This window comes from Trichomycterus rosablanca, chromosome 11 (assembly GCF_030014385.1).
Source record: "Trichomycterus rosablanca isolate fTriRos1 chromosome 11, fTriRos1.hap1, whole genome shotgun sequence".
Classification (NCBI taxonomy): domain Eukaryota; kingdom Metazoa; phylum Chordata; class Actinopteri; order Siluriformes; family Trichomycteridae; genus Trichomycterus; species Trichomycterus rosablanca.
The window spans coordinates 28,001,612-28,024,337 of record NC_085998.1 but is presented as its reverse complement, the minus strand read 5'-3'; the positions used below and the strand labels follow the sequence as shown (position 1 = coordinate 28,024,337).

Genomic DNA, 22,726 nt, shown 5'->3' with positions numbered 1-22,726 from the left:
ACGGCAAAGAGAGCGTCCACACAAGTCCTGGCTTGACAACGTCAAAGAATGGACCGGTCAGACCCCTGGCACATTACTGCGAAAATCCGAGGACCGAGAGCAATGGAGGTGGCTGGTTGCCCTCTCCTGCATGGCACCCCTACGACATCAGTCAAGGGTCCAACTAACAACTAACTGTATATATTTTAAAAATGTCACTTAATTTTTATCAGCTGCATTATCCTGGTTAGGGTCACGACAGATCTGGTTTCACTGGAAAACACTGAGCATAAGGCAGGACTACCCTAGACAGGGTGTCAGTCCATCACAGGGCATCATGTCTGTGTAGACATAAAATAAGAACCTGGATCTCAGTGGTGGTGGGCTAGAATAACAGACCACTGTACCACTCAAGCATGTCAGCCAATATTATGCCATTGAAATTACTATAAATTCAGTAACCGGCAGCACAGCTGGATCCTGTGTTTAATTTTCGCTGCCGGTCACTGACTTGTTCTTAGTATTGTTGTGTGGGTTTTTACCTGGTACACCTATTTTTTTCACCAACTTACAAACATGCAAACACTTGTTGCCCTGCAATGGATTGGCTCCCTGTCCAGAGTGTATGTCTGCTTTGTTTCGAGATTTTATGGGTGAAATCACCATTGCCTAAACCAGAATAGCATCGTTGGTGAAAATGAAAGAATACATTCAGTTATAAGCAGAAATATGATCAAGTTCCTTTACTTAACAGTGGACATTATAATGAAGTAATGCATCTGACCTGATAACTTGTGCTGCTTTATTTTTCCAGAGCTGTATACAGAGATGCTGATACCTATCTGCTGGACGACCCTTTCACCCACCTGGACATTGCAACAGAGAAAGAGATTTTTGACAAGTATGCTATTTAAGTACTATTTTTAGTACACTATTTAAGAGTGTTTTTCCACAATACATATAACAGTTTCACATGCAGCATGAATTAATTGTAGCAATCAATTTACTTAGTGCACTGCTACCAGAATAGAATAGAATAGAATGTATTTATTTGTCATACACAGACGAGGCATAACATTATGACCACTGAAAGGTGAAGTGAATATGAATAACACTGATTATCTTTTCATCACGGTACCTGTTAGTGGGTGGGATATATTAGGCAGCAAGTGAACATTTTATCCTTAAAGTTGAAGATGTGTTAGAAGCAGGAAAATGGGCAAGCGTGAGGCTTTGAGCGAGTTTGACAAGGACCAAATTGTGATGGCAAGACGACGGGTCAGAGCATCTTCAAAACTGCAGCTCTTGAGGTGTGTTCCTGGTCTGCAGTGGTCAGTATCTATCAAAAGTGGTCCAAGGAAGGCCACTCAGGTGGCGCAGCGGTCAAAACACACGCTGAAACTAGAGCTGGGATCTCGAAAACATCGTATCGAATATCAGCTCTGCCTGCCGGCTAGGCTGAGCGACCACATGAACAACGATTGGCCTGTTGTTCAGATATGGGTGGGACTAAGCCGGATAGGGTCTCTCCCTCATAACTAATGCAATTACTGCTGGCTGATTGATGGTGCCTGCACAGAGATGAGAAAAGAGTGCTCTCAGGGTGTGTCTCTCTGTACACAGTGCTGAGCTGCACTGCACTCATCAAAGTGTAGGTGATAAGATGCATACGGCATGCTGCCCACGTGTCAGAGGGGGCGTGGGCTAGCTTCATTCTCCTCAATCAGAGCAGGGATCGGCATTGGTGGAGAGGAAGCATGACGCAATCGTGGAGAAAATGCATTAAAAAAAAATATATATATATATAAAGTGGTCCAAGGAAGGAACAGTGGTAAACCGGCGACAGGGTCATGGGCGGCCAAGGCTCATTGATGCACGTGGGGAGCGAAGGCTGGCCCGTGTGGTCCGATCCAACAGACGAGCTACTGTGGCTCAAATTGCTGAAGAAGTTAATGCCTAAGCACTACCTAAGCATTGTTTCAGACCATGTACACCCTTTCATGGAAACAGTATTCCCTGATGGCTTTGGCCTCTTTCAGCAGGATAATGCGCCCTGCCACAAAGCAAAAATGGTTCAGAAATGATTTGAGGAGCACAACAACGAGTTTGAGGTGTTGACTTGGCCTCCAAATTCCCCAGACCTCAATCCAATTGAGCATCTGTGGGATGTGCTGGACAAACAAGTCTGATCCATGGAGGCCCCACCTCACAACTTACAGGAGTTAAAGGATCTGCTGCTAACATCTTGGTGCCAGATACCAAAGCACACCTTCAGGGGTCTAGTGGAGTCCGTGCCTCAATGGGTCAGGACTGTGTTGGCAGCAAAAGGGGGACCAATACAATATTAGGAAGTGGTCATAATGTTATGCCTGATCAGTGTATGTACATATACAGGTGTACAGTACAATTAAATTTTTTTCCACATATCCCAGCTTGTTTCAAAGCTGGGGTCAGAGCGCAGGGCCAGCCATTGTACAGTGCCCCTTGAGCTGAAAGGGCTTAAGGGCCTTGCTCAAGAGCCCAATAGTGGCTGAATGGCAGAGCTGGATGCCAACTCTCAACCTTTCGATTGATAGCCCAGAGCTGTATCCACTAGGCAACCACTGTCCTAAGCAAATTCCTTGCCTATTTCTTCTAGGTGTCTGTGCAAGCTTATGGTCTCCAAGACCCGCATCGTGGTAACCAACAAGCTCGATCACCTAAAGCGGGCGGACAAGATCCTGCTGCTGCACAATGGGGAGTCTTTTTTTTATGGCTCGTTCTCAGAGCTGCAGTCGCGCCGGCCTGACTTTAGCTCTCTGCTGCTAGGTCTGGAGGCCTACGACAGCATCACCGCAGAGCGACGTTGCTCGATTCTCACCGAGACACTACGCAGGGTCTCGGTGGATGAAACTTCAGGCATCCGTTCCGATCGACCCGCGTACCGGCAGGTGGCCCCTCCTTCCTACAAAGATGAAAGAAAGGCTTCTGTGATCATCAACCCGCTGGTGGCTGACCGCAAGGCTTCCTTCATCCCGGGGATTGAGGAAGAGGTTAAGCGGCCACTGTCTGACCGCAAGTTCTCCCTGGTGCCTGAGAATGAGCTGGTGGATGAGTCATTTATAGTGAACGATGTGTATCACAATCACGGTGTGCACATGGCAGGCCAGAGGAGGCAGTCAGTGCTGGCATTCATGACAAACGCACAAGGTTCGGGCAGACGTGATCAGCTTCAGTCCTCTTTCCGCCGCCGCCTATCTATCGTGCCCCAGAGTGAACTGGCCGCCGAGCTGGACATCTATGCTCGACGATTGTCCAAAGATGGTGCCTACGACATTACCGGAGACATGGATGAAGAGAATATTGAGGTAGGAGCTGTCAAGTGTACTGCACTGCTTTAACAGTGGGTGCACTGGTGGTTAAGTGGGCCCTGACTTTTTATATCCATGTGTTGGCATAGCCATCTATGGCCATAAGTCAGGAGTGCCATTTCTCTATTCCCTGTTATTTTGGACAACAACAGCCAATTGCGGGCATTTCTTAGGTTCATGTAAAGCCAACATTATAGTACAAGTGCTCTCTGAGCACATGTAACTGTCCTATATTGTTGTATGAGCAGTAGTTGAAAAAAGAGAGGAAGCATGTGTAAGCCTTTACACAAAGAAAGTCTGGTTAAAATAAATGTTACTAATAATATATATTGTCACACTGTTTCAGATCAATTAAAAAAACATGACAAGTTAAAAGACATGCAGTCGGGGTAATTGGAGATACTAAACTTATAGTGTGTGTGCGTTTGCCCTGTGATGGATTGGAGACCTGTCTGGGCTGTTTCCTGCCTTTTACCCAGTAAATCGGACCCACCGCAACCCTGAATATGATAAAGAGGGTGGCAAAACAGACAACGAATGAATGACAAAGTAAATCTAATAAACTGGTTAAATAACCAAAGTGGGATTTACTATAATGATGGTTTTACTTTTAAGTAAATACTAATAATAATAATCATCATCACTAGTTGGTTTCTACTGACAACAATATATCATTTATTCAATTAGTAACAGATTGGTTTATAACACTATAAAATTATAATAAACATCAACAGTCTTTTTAAAAAATCAGGCCACTCAGGTGGCGCAGCGGCAAAAGAAAAAAACACACGCTGGAACACCAGAGCTGGGATCTCGAATACATTGTATCAAGTCTCAGCTCCGCCTGCTGGCTGGGCTGAGCGGCCACATGAACAACGATTGGCCTGTTGTTCAGATATGGGTAGGATTAAGCCGGATAGGGTCTCTCTCATAACTAATGCAATTACGACCTCTGCTGGCTGATTGATGGTGCCTGCACAGAGACGGGGAGGAGTGCTGTCAGGGTGTGTCTCTCCGTACACAGTGCTGATCCACATTGCACTCGTCAAAGTGTAGGTGACAAAATGCATACGGCTGCTGCCCACGAGTGGGAGGGGGCGTGGGTTAGCTTCGTTCTCCTCAATCAGAGAGAGGATCGGCATTGGTGGAGAGGAAGCATGACGCAATCGGGCAATTAGACGCGCTAAAAGGGAGAAAAAGGGGGAGAAAATGCATAAACAATATATATACAGTGGGGGAAATAAAGCAATAAGCCACGAGAGGCCGTGCATTACTGTGATTTTAGCACAGGGATGACGTTTTTGGCACGACGCGAAGCGGAGTGCCTAAAACTTCTTTCCCCGTGCTAAAATCATAACAGTAATGCACGGTCTCGAGTGGCTTATTGCTTTTATAAAACGGCGTTCAACATAAAATATAATAAATACAACAATGTTTAATTCATAAATGTATTTATTGTGTATAAACTTACAATAAAGCGTTCTTCCGCGACGCAAAATAGTTCGATTAACAGTGTTGCTAGGCAACATGAGGGCGAAAATAACATTAACTTTTCTATTCAGTGGCGTATTAATATGGAATGATGTGAGGTGGTCCTAGGTGTGCGTTTATCGGGGATTTTACAACGGCTTCGAACGCGGCTCAGCCAATCAGATTTTAGGACCGGAACTATCCGTTTTATAATAAGTATTTGATCCCCTGCTGATTTTGTAAGTTTACCCCATTACAAAGACTTGAACAGTCTATAATTTTATGGAAGGTTTATTTTAACAGAGAGAGACAGAATATCAACAAAAAAATCCAGAAAAAAACATTAAATAAAAGTTATAAATTAATTTGTATTTAATTAAGGTAAATAAGTATTTGATCCCCTACCAACCAGCAAGAATTCTTCATATACACACTTCGCCGTAATGGATTGAGATCCTGCAGTGCCCGCAAAGTCCCTTTGCTCAAGAAGGCTCATGTACAGGCCTGTCTGAAGTTTGCCAATGAACACCTGAATGATTCAGAGAAAGCTTGGGAGAATGTGATATGGTCAGATGAGACCAAAATTGAGCTCTTTGGCATCAACTCCACTCGCCGTGTTTGGAGGCAGAGAAATGCCCGGTGGGGATGGTGTTCTTGGGGTCATATCCAGCATTTCTCTGCTCCCAGCTCCCTTGAGATCATTGACAAGCTCCTCCCGTGTAATTCTGGACTGACCTCACCTTTCTCAGAATCATTCTTACCCCACCAGGTGAGATCTTGCATGGAGCTCCAGAGCGAGGGTGATTGACTGTGATCTTGTATTTCTTCCATTTTCGAATGATCGCACCAACAGTGGTCTCTTTCTCACCAAGCTTCTTGCTGATGGTCTTGTAGCCCATTCCAGCCTTGTGCAGGTCTACAATCTTGTCCCTGACGTCCTTTGATAGCTCTTTGGTCTTGCCCATGGTGGTCGAGAGATTTGAACGGAAGAAACTGATTCTGTGACAGGAGTCTTTTATACAGGGACAGGACTAATTTGTGTGCCTCATGGGCACATAACCGGTCTGTGGGGGTCAGAATTCTTGCTGGTTGGTAGGGGATCAAATACTTATTTCCCTTAATTAAATACAAATTAATGTATAACTTTTATTTAATGTTTTTTTTCTGGATTTTTTGTTGATATTCTGTCTATAAACCTTCCATAAAAATTATAGACTGTTCAAGTCTTTGTAAGGGGGTAAACTTACAAAATCAGCAGGGGATCAAATACTTATTTCCCCCACTGTATATTAAGGCCAAAGTAAATCCATTTTGGAAACAAAGGAATCCTGGTGGGAATACACCTAAGACCAGACAGAACATATACTTTAAAAGTAAAGACATACAGACACAAAAGAACATGCCAAATTTTACTCAGAAATTGAACAGCAGTGGGATTGAACCTGTGACCCGGGGAGCTATTAGCATTACCAGTACATGCTGTATAAAATAGATAAAAGTTATAATGATTTACAATCAAAGCTGGTAAAGCACTTTATTACTTATAGCCAGCAGTCAAAACTAGTTAATCGTGAATTTTTCTAAAGCGTTTTCAGTGGCATTTATTTTCAAAAATGCATGCTGGGTATTGTAGAAGTTACCATTCACACATGATGGGTGCTTTTTCACAGGCATGCTTCGCAGATGAACAAATGGAGGACATCTTCGAAACCACTAAATGGAACACGTATGTCCGATATGTGTCTACCAACAGAAGTCTCACTTATGTTCTGATCTTCGTTCTTATTATCTATGCTATTGAGGTAAACATATTATTCATGCTTATAATCAACACCAATTATCAAATAGCACACAATAGTTATAGTTAGCTGTAGGCTTTTTTAAATTTGAGTAGGCACATACAGTAAATATGGACAATCTGAGAAATTTAAGAACCATGTAAAGCATTTTAACTGTTTATGTTTGACATTAGGGAACTCAGTTTTGTCTTTTTGTCTGTTGTTGAACTTTTTAGGCCAGCTGAGATATTATGTACAGTACAGTACACACAGTTGTCATCATTTTCAAATGTAAAACATACATTTGTAAATGCATGGTGGCTCAGTGGGGTAGCACTGTCATCTCACAGTCATCCCTTTTTTGTATGGAGTTTGCATGCTCTCCGTAAGTCCATGTCGGTTTTTCCGGGTGCTTTGGTTTCCTCCCACAGTCCAAAGATATGCAATCAGGTTAATTGAAGATAATAAAATTAGATGTGTGTGTGTGTGTGTGTGTGTGTTAGGGTGTAAATGTGTAAATGTCTACCCTGCGATGAACTGGTGCTTTGTCCAGGATGTTTCCTACCTGTTGCCAATTAATTGTACCCTTCTGGTAAAACAGATAATGAGTAAATGAATAAATAAATGAATAATTGTTGGCCTTTCAAGGCATTAAAATAGTAATAACCAACATTAATCAATGTTCCTTAATGAATATTTCTGTTTGTAGGTGGCTGGATCTGTTGTTGGGATATTTTTGATAACAGAGTAAGTATATACACCAAAAGCTTCCTATTTTATTGTATACAGATAAAACATAATGTCAACACTCATAGACATTTTGACTTGATTTAATACTAAAATTGAGACAGCAGATATGTAAATCAGAATTTAATCCCTGCTAGGACAGTTACAATACATCCAGCTACATGCATGGGGCAGGGCTTACTCTAATGTTCTTCTTATTACTTAAGCTAACCTATTATTTAAGATAACCTCAGGTAGAGTTTAATTTGTTTGTGGATAAGGACTCATAAAATGATACATGCCCATTATGATCTAAGGCAGGACTGTCAAACTCATTTTCACAAAGGGCCGATTGTAACGTATCCTGCTGTGATTGCATGTGTCTGCCTTTAAGTCTCGGACAGTTTTTTTTTTTTTTTATGAGGCTAAATTCTGTGTTTTGTGTCAAAATGCCAAATTTATACTGTATATTTATAATGTATATCTACATTTATATTGTACTTCTTTACCACAGACACAGCCTCATAACACAAGAGGCGTACCATTTTTTCTTCTTAAAGCACAAACTTGTGTTCACTTTCCTATCTTTCATTAAATTACCTCCTGCTTCAATTTTCTCTTTTTGTACATTTTGGGATTATTTGTAAATATTTCTCAACATTACTTGTTGGAAAACCGCTTCAGTCAAACGCTGATGTGGAAACACTGCCATCTAGTGGCGGGATGCGATCTCTTTGCGGGTCACAAAATCGGCATGCATTGTGGGAGATGCAGTTTATGTACGATTTTACAGTGTATTTTAAGACAACCATACATCTTTTAAACTCTCGCCACATAAAATGACGTGGCGGGCCGGATTTGGCCCACGGGCCTTGAGTTTGACACATGTGATCTAAGATATTAAAAGTCCTACAGTTTTGCTCAATGTAAACAGAATGTGTAAAAGTAAACAAATTGTTCCTGGTATATCAAAAGCTGGGATAATGCGTCATATTTACTGTCCTAGTCATTTGGTTTAAACATTTGAAACCTAATCTGTATCTTAAAAGACAAATCCTTGTTAAAGGGACTGATACAGTATGTGATGGAGGAATCTTGTGCCCTGAGAGCTCCACACAGTAAAAACCTGCTAACCTTGGAGCTGGTAACTGTACACAGGTTAATTCTATAACCTAAAAGAGCCACCTAAGTATATATTTATTTAACTACCAACACATAGCAACTGGATACCGAAAACTTTACCCTTATATTTAAGAATGTAAGTCTTGTGTCTATTCTAGATACAGACATTTGGCACTAAATCTTGATCTTAATATTAAATCTTCTCTATTTTACTTCAGTGAGATCTGGGAAGAGGAGCATCACTCGACTGGACCAAACACTACCAAACAAGCCAATATGTCTTTGTCAAGCTCATTATATGCTGTCATCATCCGTCCCACCAGCAGCTACTACATTATCTACATTTATGTGGCTACTTCTGAGAGCATCTTAGCTCTGGGCTTTTTTCGGGGACTTCCACTGGTCCACACTATGATCACCATCTCAAAGAAAGTGCATCAGAAAATGCTGAGTTCTGTACTTAGAGCACCTATGTCTGTTCTAAACACCATGAAGACAGGTACGTGAGGTGCAAATACAGCAGCAGTCTGTGTGTTTGTGTGTTTTTAAAGTGTGGTAATGATCGTTCTGTTCTGATTTTAAAGGTCGTATCATGAATAGGTTTACGAAAGACATGGCTACTATCGATGACATGTTGCCTCTACTATTGTTTGACCTTGTCCAGGTTAGTAGACTAAATACAATGTTCTTTTTTTTGTCAGACAATTAAAAAAACAGTTGGTTTAGGGAATAACAAACCTAAGAACATGCCCTAAAATCCATCCATCTATTGTGTGTGCCTATCATTGATCCCATTTTGAAACCATTGGCATTAATATGAAGTTGGCCCCCTGTTTTGCTTCTGTCTTTACTAGTTTTGAGAACCTTCTTTTCTTTTTTCTTTTTTTTTTATTTCTTTTTTTTATTTTACGCCCCCTCCGACATGTGGGCAGCATGCTGTATGCATCTTATTACCTACACTTTGACGAGTGCAGTGCAGCTTAGCTGCGTGTACGGAGGGACACAACCCGAGAGCACTCTTTTCTCATCTCTGTGCAGGAGCCATCAATCAGCCAGCAGAGGTCACAGTTGCATCAATCGCGAGGAGTCCCTATCTGGCTTAATACCCCACCCCTATATGAACAACAGGCCAATCGTTGTTCATGTGGCCGCTCAGCCCAGCCGGATGGCAGAGCTGAGATTCGATACAATGTATTTGAAATCCCAGCTTTGGTGCGCTAGCGTGTGTTTTTACCGCTGCGCCACCTAAGTGGCTTCACTCATTTTAAAACCTCTTTTTCACTACATTTTGGCACATGACTGTGGGGACACGAGTTTGCATCTATTGAAACACAATAGCATTATTGAGGTTGGTTACTAATGTAATTGACTATTTATTTACTTACCTCACTTTGTGCTTGATGGAAATGCCCATCTAATAATGGTAAAGGTCCTTCCCCAAACTGTCACCATAAACTTTTCCAGGATGCCTTTTCCCTCTTTTGGAACCAAGATGCCTGATCCAAATGACCAAAAATAGTTCCAAATGATTATTCCTCCACCACAGTGGCGGCTGCTGGTCTTTCAAAGAGGTGAAGCTCATTGTCGGCTTACATCATAAAATTTGTCAATTTATTTATACATAAATTCTGCCCTCCGTTCCTTTTCAAGAAAATGGCCTGTGATCCTATCGTACCAAGTAGGCGTCTTTTCCAGGGACTTGACCAGTGTCCTGAAACAAATACTATGAGTGTGTTTTATTTACACAATGAACAATGGAAATGGTCAAATAATTTCACCAGGCAAATACCAAGAAATGGGTTGCAGTTTGTCTTTCGACTTCACTCGCAAAATCCGCGATGGGACTGAAGCTCCCAGTGATTAAGTGACGTGTAGATCTCAAAATAGCTGTCAATCAAAACGGGATTCAGCCTTTCGACTGATCCTCCAATCATCTTGCAGAAGCTCCGCGTCCAGACCCGCCCACAGCTCCATTCACTCCCAGAGACGCTCAGCGTTCGGGGGCGGGACAAAATCGTGCCATTTATCCAATGACTGGCGAGTTTCGAAGCAATGAAAAAAACCTTTCCATGCAGTCCCATTGAAGTGAATAGACGCTCAGCTTCTACGGGCAAATGCATTGACACTACGGGAGTTAACAAAATCGAGTCAATCGATTTGTGATGAGTAGCTGATTCTGAACGAACTCGTCTTCGAGATGAACGTGTTCTAAGGCATTTGTAGTCAATAAAATGTTAACACAACTGTACATATTTAACCATTATTTTTGGACATTTTAGGGGAAGCTGAGCTTCCCTTGCAAACTTAAAAAAATCGCCACTGCTCCACCACTAACCTTTTTATTTTGGTGTGTCCTAAACCACTCCAACTAACGTTTTACATTGCACATGATGACCTTAGACTAAGAAAATACTATGAAACTGGAACTTCCACCTACACCGACGAGGCATTTAATTATGGCCACTGACAGGTGAAGTGAATAAAACTAGACGACTGGGTCAGGGCATCTCCAAAACTGCAACTCTTGTGGAGTGTTCCCAGTCTGCAGTGGTCAGTATCTATCAAAGGTGGTCCAAGGAAGGAACAGTGGTAAACCGGCGACAGGGTCATTGATGCACGTGGGGAGCGAACGCTGGCCCGTGTGGTCCGATCCAACAGACGAGCTACTGTAGCTCAAATTGATGAAGTTAATGCTGGTTCTGATAGAAAGGTGTCAGAATACACAGTGCATCACAGTTGCAGGGCTGTTTTGGCAGGAAAAGGGGTACCAACACAATATTAGGAAGGTGGTCATAATGTTATGCCTAATCAGTGTATAAAGCCTCCAACAAACAGGTCATTTGCTGACATTGCTTTCAGAAGCAGTTTGGAACTTGATAGGCTGCAAGCAAAAATAAAATGTTCACTACTTTGGCTTCTGTCTCTACTCAGCATCCCAGTTTGAGTGGCTGCGACTTCAATATCTGAATCCACTTATTAGAAAAGGATGTCTGTATACTTTTGATCATGCAGTGTAACCTTAGATTAAATTTAGCTGACTTACCTAAATTAAGCTTTTTCTTTACAGTTGACCCTGGTGGTGGTGGGATGTATTTTGGTGGTGTCCATTATGCGGCCGTACATTTTCCTAGCAGCAACACCTTTGGCTTTGATCTTTATCGTTATGAGGAAGTATTTCCTGCGTACAGGACAGCAGCTGAAGCAAATGGAAACTGAAGGTGGGAAGAATTGAACAGAATTACATAATGTTTGTTAATCCTACCTGAATTATTGCATTTATTTCCTATATAGTGAAATAATCGTCATTAGTCAAAACACTTATAGCACAAACAACTGTACTTCTATTTTTTTATTTAAAATACAAATGATTAGTATTTTAGTATTAGTAGTTTTTTGTATTTTTTATTATGATGGTACTATACACTGATCAGCCATAACATTAAAACCACCTCCTTGTTTCTACACTCACTGTCCATTTTATCAGCTCCACTTACCATACATAAGCACTTTGTAGTTCTACAATTACTGACTGTAGTCCATCTGTTTCTCTGCATGGTTTGTTAGCCCCCTTCCATGCTGTTCTTCAATGTTCAGGACCCCCACAGAACCACCAGAGAGCAGGTATTATTTAGGTGGTGGGTCATTCTCATCACTGCAGTGACAATGACATGGTGGTGGTGTGTTAGTGTGTGTTGTGCTGGTATGAGTGGATCAGATCCAGCAGCACTGCTGGAGTTTTAAAATACCGTGTCCACTCACTGTCCACTCTATTAGACACTCCTACCTAGTTGAAGAACAGCATGAAAGGAGGCTAACAAAGCATGCAGAGAAACAGATGGAGTACAGTCAGTAATTGTAGAACTACAAAGTGCTTCTTGACAGTGAATGTAGAAACAAGGAGGTGGTTTTAATGTTATGGCTGATCGGTGTATATACAATATATAAGATGTCTTCAAGTTCTTGTGTGGGTGCGCATGCCTGATCAGCAGCTAGTTAAAAGGTTTTGTCACTGAAGGTTCTGTCAGGTATTAAATTATATTATTTTCGAACCTTTTTATTTTACTATAAACAATAAATGAATGATAGACATTTAGTATTTAGTAATATTAAATAACTGCTTTATCCTGGTTAGGAATTGCAGTGTGTCCAGAGCATGTCCATGCCATTGCAGGGCATTACAGGATCACTCATACCATCTAGCTACTGGCATGTTTTTGTGTTGTGCGCTAGTAGTTTAGCTACATACTGACTTACAGCTGGAATCCCTGATATGCGCCTTTGCGTGAGCACTAGCACTGTCATCACTACACATTTATATCAAAGACTATTCACACAATGCTAAATAACACAATACAGATCAGAAAGAATTTAAAGAATGAGTATTGCATTCCAGCAGACGTCATAGAAAAGTCTCATAGCGCTAAAAGTGAATACACATCAACTGTACATGAGTAAGGCTGGCGTGTGGTGCCCAGAAAAAGTACGAAAGTCTGACAGGGCCCAAGCTGAAGGTCAGCATCATGCCAGAAAACAGAAGATCAGCAGAGAATAAATGAGTCAGGCAGGAGAGGATGGGATATCTCAGAGGAAGTGTTGTGTACAGAGGTCAGAATATGGCCTCCCTCTTCCTTTACAGTGCCCGGTCTAGGCTTTAACCCCATTGCTGACCCAGTCTGTCCATGCCTGGATCACTTCTCACACTGTTACACCAACAGGAAGCAGAACTGTGTTATGCTCAAACTTTGATGACTGATTTTCTTTCAGTCCTTTTGAGGTCACATGATGAGCTTTAAGGACTTTCCATACTGTAAACACAGAGCAGTTTTGGAACAAGAGCTTTCCTCCTGACCCTGATGTCATCATTCACTAAAGCAGCAGATTTACTGGAGAGAACCTATGCTACACTCTTGGCTTTTGCAAATGCCTAGGTGATGCTGGGGTGTTCATGAGCCGGCCATTACAGAGAACAGACTTTTATTTCTTCCTTCCTTTTTTTGTTTTCCTTTAGTGGAACCAGGTGCATGGACTGTATGAAAGGACTTTTAGGTACATGTGATGTTTTTACAGAATGCAACCAATCAGTGTGATGGTTCAAAAGCTATTATGGAACCCATATTACTTATAAAAATGAATTGTACTAATTTGCATGTGCTCCAGAGAGCATAACTGTATTAGTCTCTTTCTCTGCAACGGGCCAACTTGGCATAGAGATCAGCAGAGGGGCAAGAGTTACAGAATCATGCCCATCTGCCATGCCGTTAGAGCTGAAAGAGTGCATAGAGGTGCTTATAACTTACAACATTGGTTCCTTTAACCCACATTGAGCAGCTATCCTAATTGTGACAACCAGTTACTTACTCTACCCCTTTTCCGTCCACTCTCTCCACTGCTGATGTGTTTGTGCCTTTCGTTTTAGCAACAGTGCTGTTCTACCAACCAAAAAAGGTTAATTAGCTTTTTCTTTTAGGCATGTTGATTTGCACAATGGCATTCAAGAGCTGTAACTCAAAAATAGGTACTTTACATGTCTCAGAGAAAGAATGCTATGTTGCTTACTTACATCTCTTTCTTTGTTTCTCTCTCTGTCCAGCTCGAAGCCCCATCTTCTCCCACCTCATCATCTCACTGAAAGGCTTGTGGACGATCCGGGCCTTTGACCGGCAGGCGTACTTCGAGACACTGTTTCATAAAGCGCTCAACACACACACATCTGTCTGGTTCCTATACCTCTCCACCCTGCGCTGGTTCCTCTTTCGTGCTGACATGTTATATGTCTTCTTTTTTACGCTTGCTGCCTGGATTGCAGTAGGAACCAACCGTAAGTTTTAACTAAGCTCCTTGTATTCTATTTATTTATTAGGATTTTAACGTCATGTTTTACATACTTTTGGTTACATTCACGATATGACAGGTACTCACTAGTTACACAAGATTCAGCAGTTCAGAGTTTTAATGTCAAACACAGTCACAGACAATTTTGTATCTCCAAGTCACCTCACTTGCACGTCTTTGGACTATGGGAGGAAACCGGAGCACCTGGATGCAAACTTCACACAGAAAGCACTCCACCTGGGAATCGAACCCAGGACCTTTTTGCTGTGAGGCGACAGTGCTACCCACTAAGCTGATCCTGGGCATCTGTGATCTCGTGTATGCCTTCTACAAGCGTATTGATCTGCCTAATGCCATACAGCTGCATTCTTCTCAAGAGTCAGTTGTTGAATTTTATATGTGGTCCCCATTTGACATATGATACAGCTCCATATCACACTTACATTTAATATTTGGGAAATGCGTTGTCAGTATTTGCTGGCAAATGTGGTATTTTCTCTGATTGCCCATAGCTTAGCTGAACATGTTCAGTAATTGTAACACATTTCCAGTTGCTGTAAACATGATGTGCGTAACCTGACAAATCATGAGCATTGCAAATATTGCAATTATTGATTCAACTTGCAAATGAATTTAAATATCTATTCATTTCATTTTCTTGTTGCGTCACCACTTTATCCTGGTCAGGGTCGTGGTGGGTCTGACTTCCCCGGAATCACTGGGGGCAATGTAGCAACACAGCCCAGACAGGATGCCAATCTATCATTTACATATACATTTTCGGCATTTAGCATACGCTTTTGTCTATGTATAACACAATATACATTAAAAATGTAAAAGTCCAAAACTATGTAGACAGCACTTTAAGCTACTGGGTAAACAGTTAAGTATTAACACTATATTGACGCTCATGGTTTTGGGATAGGATGTCAACCAAGTGCATAGTCTGGTGTCCAACCGTTGGGTTTCTGCAGAGGGACAGCAGCACAACATACACACTGAATGGTGTGGTGTAAAGCAGACTGCATTTGGACTCTGGAGCAGAAAAAAAGGGTTTTTCAACCTTCGCTAATGCTCTTGTCACTAAATGGTAGTGAATCCCTAAAGTTATGCTCTACAATCTAGTAGAAATGCCTTCTTACAAGAGTTAAAGCTGTTAAAGTAGCAGAGGGACCAACTCTACACATTAATAGTCACGATTTTAGATGTGATGTTTGGCCGACTACGAAAATCTGAGGCTGCTGAGGTTGTACAGAGCAAACAGATGCGTAAATGCTTGATTTGGCAGGTTTCACAGACAATTTCACTAAGACCTAATTGCTAGCAGTACTTTGAAAAAATGCCTTTGAAGTCATTTCTGAGGTCATTGCATGCACCATTGTGCTTAATGTTTAGCTAATTTTAAGTGTGTGTGTGTTCTATTTTTCAGAGGATAAACCTGGTGAGATTGGCATTATTATAGCCTTGGCAATGCTAATTCTAGGCACCTTCCAGTGGTGCGTTGTTACCAGCATTGCAGTGGATGGAATGGTATGTGTCCTTGTCTCTCTCTCTTTCTCGTTCACACACACACACACACACACACACACACTCTTTTATAAACAAAATCTTTGTAGCTGTAGGTAACATTGCAGTTTAGCCTGTTTTCGAGCAGAACTTGTCCTGTTCTGTAATGCTGTGGGAGAGATTGTGTGTGCAGGCTGGTCTTCAGCCCCCCCCGCCCACTATGTTTCTGTACAGCTCACTGAGTCAGACTTAGCGGTCTTATCTAGGTGCAGAACGTTGTGTTCTTCCACATTTCTTCCTAGGAGGTGCTGGTTAAATCGGGCAGATACGCATAGAAATGTCTTCCCGTACGAACTCATACACGTGCAGTTCCAGAATTCACCCTCAAACTAACACGTCTATGGATACCATTAAATTCACCGTTAGCAATCACATGTCAAGCTCCATTTGGAAAGCCAAACAAACTCAGAAGCCATGTTGAGAAGATTACTCAACTTGCTGACATAATTGCTTTCATTCTTGCCTCCAGATGCGTTCTGTGGAGCGCGTCTTCAAGTTCATCGACCTGCCGTCCGAGGAGCCCAAGCCTAGACTCGGCCATCGAAAAACCTCAGACCTGGTTATTGAAAACCAGAACGCCTGCAGTGAAACTAGCTGGCCCAGTCGTGGACAGATGGACGTGCAGAATTTAATGGTCAAATATACTGACGGGGGGCACGCTGTGCTCAAGAACCTCTCCTTCACCGTGGAGGGGGGACAGAAGGTACATAGAGATGGGTCAGTAGATATTCATGGCTGATAGCTGAATTACGACATGCTTACGACATTCTTGTTCCTAGGTGGGCATTCTAGGCAGGACAGGCTCTGGGAAAAGCACAATGTTCAACGCACTTCTGCGCCTGGCATACACAGATGGAGACATGTCCATCGATGGCGTTTCCTGCCAAAGCATGGCCCTGCAGAAGTGGAGGAAGGCTTTTGGCGTGGTGCCTCAGGTACGCTCACAGCTTTGAATGACGAATTTGTCCTGTTGATATGTGCATAGATGCCACATTATTTCAATACTTTTTTTTCTACCTCTACAGAAGGTTTTCATTTTTACTGGAACATTCCGTATGAACTTGGATCCATACGGATGTCATAGTGATGACGAGCTGTGGAGGGTCACTGAGGAGGTCAGTCTTTTTGCTGTGAATCATACACCGATCAGCCATAACATTAAAACCACCTCATTGTTTCTGCACTCACTGTCCATTTTATCAGCTTCACTTACCATATAGAAGCACTTTGTAGTTCTACAATAACTGACTGAAGTCCATGTCCTGTTTCTCTACATTCCTTTTTAGCCTGCTTTCACCCTGTTCCTCAATGATCAGCACCCTCACAGGACCCCCACAGAGCAGGTATTATTTAGGTGGTGGATCATTCTCAGCACTGCAGTGACACTGACATGGTGGTGGTGTGTTAGTGTGTGTTGTGCTGGTATGAGTGGATCAGACACAGCAGCACTGATGGAGTTTTAAAATGCCGTGTCCACTCACTGTCCACTCTATTAGACACTCCTACCTAGTTGGTCCACCTTGTAGATGTAAAGTCAGAGACGATCGCTCATCTATTGCTGCTGTTTAAGTTGGTCATCTTTTAGACCTTCATCAGTGGTCACAGGACGCTACCCACAGGGCGCTGTTGGCTGGATATTTTTGGTTGGTGGACTATTCTCAGTCCAGCAGGGACAGTGAGGTGTTTAAAAACTCCATCAGCATTGCTGTGTCTTATCCACTCATACCAGCACAACACACACTAACACACCACCACCATGTCAGTGTCACTGCAGTGCTGAGAATGATACACCACCCAAATAATACCTGCTCGGTAGTGGTCCTGGGAGAGTCCTGATAATTGAAGAACAGCATGAAAGGGGGCTAACAAAGCATGTAGAGAAACAGATGGACTACAGTCAGTAATTGTAGAACTACAAAGTGCTCCTACATGGTAAGTGGAGCTGATAAAATGGACAGTGAGTGTAGAAACAAGGAGGTGGTTTTAATGTTATGGCTGATCGGTGTATAAGCTGTGCTTTCTCTTTTTTGCTCTGTTTCAACCCTGCATTGTCAAGCAGAAGAGCTACGTATTGCTACCTATTCTATAAACACAGTGTCTTTCATCCATTCTTAGTATAAGCCAATACTGTGGAAAGAAAAACACATAATATATTAAAATATTACAGTCGAGTCACATTATTATGACCACCAGCTAATATCCAGAGTAACCGCCGTGTGCAGCATGGACAGCAGCTAGACATGCTGGGAGTGACTCAATAAGGTCCTGGTAGGTTGTCACAGGTATCTGGAACCATGCTGACTGCAGTGCATCCCACAGCTGCTGGAGGGTGCATGGGCGAGGATCCACACAGCGAACACCATGATCGAGGTGGTGCTAAATTGAGTTCAAGTCTGAGGAATTTGGAGGCCATGGTAGTACTTGGAAGTCTTGGTCATGCTCCTCCGACCAGTGTTGGACATTTCTAGCCATGTGACATGTCTAATTGTCTTGCTGGAAGGTCCCATCCACCCCCGGGAAAACCCATGACAGCAACGAGGGATAAGTGTGCAGACAGCCTATCCCACACCTTATATACCCATCAAGCCAGCTCACGGAACATGACTTCCTTCATGAGCTATGCGCTACGTGAATGTAGAAAGTGTAATAATCGTCGTAATAATGTGACTCGACTGTGTATCATTTTAAATGATTTGAGATCACCAATTATGTTTTCGGAATAAAAAAAAGAGATAACTCAAAGGCAGCATTAAGTGCAGACATTTTTATCAAATGCTTTACCAGTTTATAAAGGAAACACTGGACACAAGGCAGGAATACCTTGGACAGGGCAGCAAATCCATTGCCGGGCTTATGCCACCCCTCTCAAGACATAGCCCAATCATGCCTGTGTGGATGCCTGGCCAGTCAATAGTACTGCTGAGTTTCAAACCAGGATCTCAGGAAAGTGGACTAGCGTAACTGTGTAGTAGCTTGGGTGGCACAGTTGTCAAGCCAATGCTAGCCCACCACTGCTATTGGTCAGTTAGGCATCTACACAGATACATTGCTATTACTATTGGCTATGGCTATGACAAAACGTTGCGATGGATTGCCACCCTGTTCAGGGTCTTCTTTACAATTCTTAATGTGACATGTTAGAAATGCATCGCTGAAAGACCTGGATGGATGTTCTCATTTGTTTTTCCGTAGGTGGGGCTTAAATCGGTCATTGAGCAGTTTCCTGACAAGCTAGACTTCCAACTGGAGTACGGCGGCCACGTTCTGAGCTACGGCCACAAGCAGCTGATGTGTCTAGCTCGATCCATTCTCAGCAAGGCCCGAATCCTGCTGCTGGATGAACCTAGCGCATACCTCGACCCAATGTATGTGACTAACACCACCACACCACCAATAACATTTGGCCATATACACTCACTACTTCATTGGAAACACCATACTAACACTGGCTAAGACACACTTTGTCTCAGATCAGCTGCAATTCTTTATGAATTCCAAAAGATGTTATGTTCTCAGGATAATGACTTGATTAGAAATTTGTCAGGCACAAATTCATACTGGAAATCTCCTGTTCTACCATGTTAGTAGTGCTGGAGACCACTGAAATACATGGTCACTTACACAGACCAATATAATGCTGCAAGGAGCCATTAAATAGATGGTATAAAGTCACATGACCGGTAACAATATGAGGCTTTGGTGTGTAAACAATACTTCATTGGTAATAGGTGGCTCAAGGTGTCCCAAGAAATAATTCCCTAACATTACACCACCAGCTGCAGATTAAACTGTTGACACAAAGCATGTTGGGTCCAAGTACGAGCTGCTTCCTCTAAATTCTGACCCTATCATATGCATGTTAGAACAAAAATAAAAATTTTGCACACAAGGGGATACCTGTGGCACCAGAAGCATCTGATTTACATTCTTGGCTGGCATTCGAAACTATTAGTGTATCGTTCTGCTCAGCACATTATCTATCTGGATAGTTAATTTAGTAAGCAGATGTTTCCATTAAACTGTCCAGTGAATGTACTGTATATGTTCCTATTTTCAGAAAAGCTGGCAGTGATTGTTTTTTGAGCATACAGAGTAAACCATTTTAAACTGAGATCATATTCAATTATTTGATCTGTGATGTTTTATGTGTTGCAGCACTGTGACGGTACTAAAGAAGATACTGAGGCAGTCCTTCTCCACCTGCACCATCTTACTGTGTGAACACAAAGTGGAACCTCTGCTCGAGTGCCAGTGCTTCCTGGTAAAGCTCATTTGAATTTTATTCTTAATGTTTCTCTCCCGGGAATAAACATTTATGGCATTTAGCAAATGTTCCTGTATATGAGCCAAGCAGTTAAGGGTTTTGAGACCTGCTCAGGGGCCAAATAGTGGTTACCTGGCAGTGGTGGGGCTAGAACCAGGAAAAATTTCAATTACTAGTCCAGTACCCTAACTGCTAAACTAACACTGACCACCATCATTCATACTATCAAACAATTACTAACCTCTTCTACTCCATCATAGTCCTTCTGTTGTTTTTTAAAGTACCTGGTACTACCACACTATCACGCTATTATTAATACCTTCAGCCATGTTATTATACCGTCACACTTTTTAAGTCAAGTAGTTCTATGTATTTTAATGTATTTTATGTATTTATGTATCTATTGCTGCTGTTTGAGTTGGTCATCTTCTAGATCTTCATCAGGTCACAGGATGCTGCCCACGGGGCGCTGTTGGCTGGATATATTTTTGGTTGGTGGACTATTCTCAGGCCAGCAGGGACAGTGAGGTGTTTAAAAACTCCAGCAGCGCTGCTGTGTCTGATCCACTCATACCAGCACAACACACACTAACACACCACCACCATGTCAGTGTCACTGCAGTGCTGAGAATCATCCACCACCTAAATAATAACTACTCTGTAGTGGTCCTATGAGAGTCCTGACCATTACAGAGCAGCATAAAAAGGGGCTAACAAAGCATGCAGAGAAACAGATGGACTGCAGTCAGTAATTGTGGAACTACAAAGTGCTCCTATATGGTCAGTGGAGCTGATAAAATGGACAATATGTGTAGAAACAAGGAGGTGGTTTTAATGTTATGGCTGATTGGTGTATCATCATAAGCTCAGTTGGCACAGTGGTGTATTACGGTTGCCCACCACCAAGATCTGGGTTCGAATGACAGCGGTGCTATAACCTGGCTATCATCCAGGGTATTCCTGTATTGCACCCAGTTTTTCCTGGTAAAAACGCAACCCTGACCATGATAAAGTGATGTTGAAAATTAAATGAAATACCATTATAAATAAAAGTGATAATCATATGTGATCATATTTTTAAGAATGATTATTATTATTATACCATAATACAATTATGAATATTGTATCAATCATATTGTCATTAATTTGATCAGTTCTACTGTAAATCATAAAGTCATACCAAGCGGAATACAGTATTACCGTTTGTAATACTATAACGGACGATCAGTATATTATTAAAACTATTACAGAATTTATTCCACTTTTATGATAGGCATTATAATGCCATTAATTTGATCATTCCTAATATAAAACGGTCATACCAGTAGAAATACCATACTAAATACTGTCTGTAATAGTATAACGAACTATCATTAAATTATTAAAACTGTTACATAATTTAGCCCACTTTTATGATATAATTGATTGTTTGCTATTCTATCATACTGTCACACTACTGTATAATATGTAAAAGTATGATAGTGACACAATAGTATAATTTAATTGGTGAAAACAAAATATCATATTAATGCATTATAAACAGCGACATCACAATGCAGTGCAATATAGTGACTATACACCGATCAGGCATAACATTATGCGCACCCTCCTAATATTGTGTTGGTCCCCTTTTTGCTGCCAAAACAGCCGTGACCCGTCGAGGCATGGAGTCTGACACCTTTCTATCAGAACCAGCATTAACTTCTTCAGCAATTTGAGCCACAGTAGCTCGTCTGTTGGATCGGACCACACGGGCCAGCCTTCGCCCTCCACGTGCATCAGTGAGTCACTGCAGACCGGGAACACCCCACAAGAGCTACAGTTTTGGAGATGCTCGGACCCTTGCCCATTTTTCCTGCTTCTAACACGTCAACTTTGAGGATAAAATGTTCACTTGCTGCCTAATATATCCCACCCACTAACAGGTGCCGTGATGAAGCGATAATCAGTGTTATGGTCATAATGTTATGATTTTTATACATTCATTTGTACCGTCTTTTTGTATGAAAGATCATTAAATAACACGTTATCTATCTGTTACTTTGATTTAGATGATGGAACAGGGCAAGGTGAAGACCTACGATTCCATCCAGCGACTCCTGAACGAGACCAGCCAGCTAAAACAGGCCATCAGTCAGGCCGAGCGCCTCAAACTTTTCCCTAGGAGGAACTCCAGCATGCACGTACCTCAGCCCAAACTCAGCTCCGTCACGCTCACACTGCAGGAGGAAGCAGAGGATGAGGTTCATGACACTCGGCTTTGAACTGCACCTATAAGGAAATTACATAGAGACTCTTACCTTCATGAGCTCCAGGTGACTTGAGACTTCTTGTAATCCGGCACATTGAAACACTGATTTTAAAGTGTTTTTATGATGTGTACTTATGAACCTGGTACAATAATTAACACATTCTTTTATACACAGTAAATGTAACTTATGGTACTTTTATTATTAGACACAGTGAGACCAGGAATGATCAGTCATTGTAAAAAGATTCTTTTATGACTTGTTCCTCTCTGTGTCATTTGTAGATTGTTTAGAACAGCTGTAAATCTTCTGAGCTCATTTTAAACTTATTTATTGTCAGAACAGCTTTGTTCTTGTAATAATACTACAATATCTCCACATGTACACCGA

General features: G+C 41.9%; 1 protein-coding gene across 1 annotated transcript in view; it reads left to right on the top strand.

Annotated features, from left to right (window-relative positions):
- The window catches only part of cftr (CF transmembrane conductance regulator), a 58,413-nt gene extending 35,687 nt beyond the window's left edge, over positions 1 to 22,726 (top strand). Inside the window, exons 13-26 of the mRNA XM_063004614.1 lie at positions 794 to 880; positions 2,618 to 3,326; positions 6,470 to 6,656; positions 8,697 to 8,924; positions 9,010 to 9,089; positions 11,493 to 11,643; positions 14,016 to 14,243; positions 15,687 to 15,787; positions 16,293 to 16,526; positions 16,603 to 16,758; positions 16,849 to 16,938; positions 19,016 to 19,188; positions 19,979 to 20,084; positions 22,139 to 22,726. Coding sequence (XP_062860684.1) covers positions 794 to 880; positions 2,618 to 3,326; positions 6,470 to 6,656; positions 8,697 to 8,924; positions 9,010 to 9,089; positions 11,493 to 11,643; positions 14,016 to 14,243; positions 15,687 to 15,787; positions 16,293 to 16,526; positions 16,603 to 16,758; positions 16,849 to 16,938; positions 19,016 to 19,188; positions 19,979 to 20,084; positions 22,139 to 22,351 — 2,743 coding nt within the window. The 3' untranslated portion in view covers positions 22,352 to 22,726. The remainder of the gene's footprint in view (positions 1 to 793; positions 881 to 2,617; positions 3,327 to 6,469; positions 6,657 to 8,696; positions 8,925 to 9,009; positions 9,090 to 11,492; positions 11,644 to 14,015; positions 14,244 to 15,686; positions 15,788 to 16,292; positions 16,527 to 16,602; positions 16,759 to 16,848; positions 16,939 to 19,015; positions 19,189 to 19,978; positions 20,085 to 22,138) is intronic.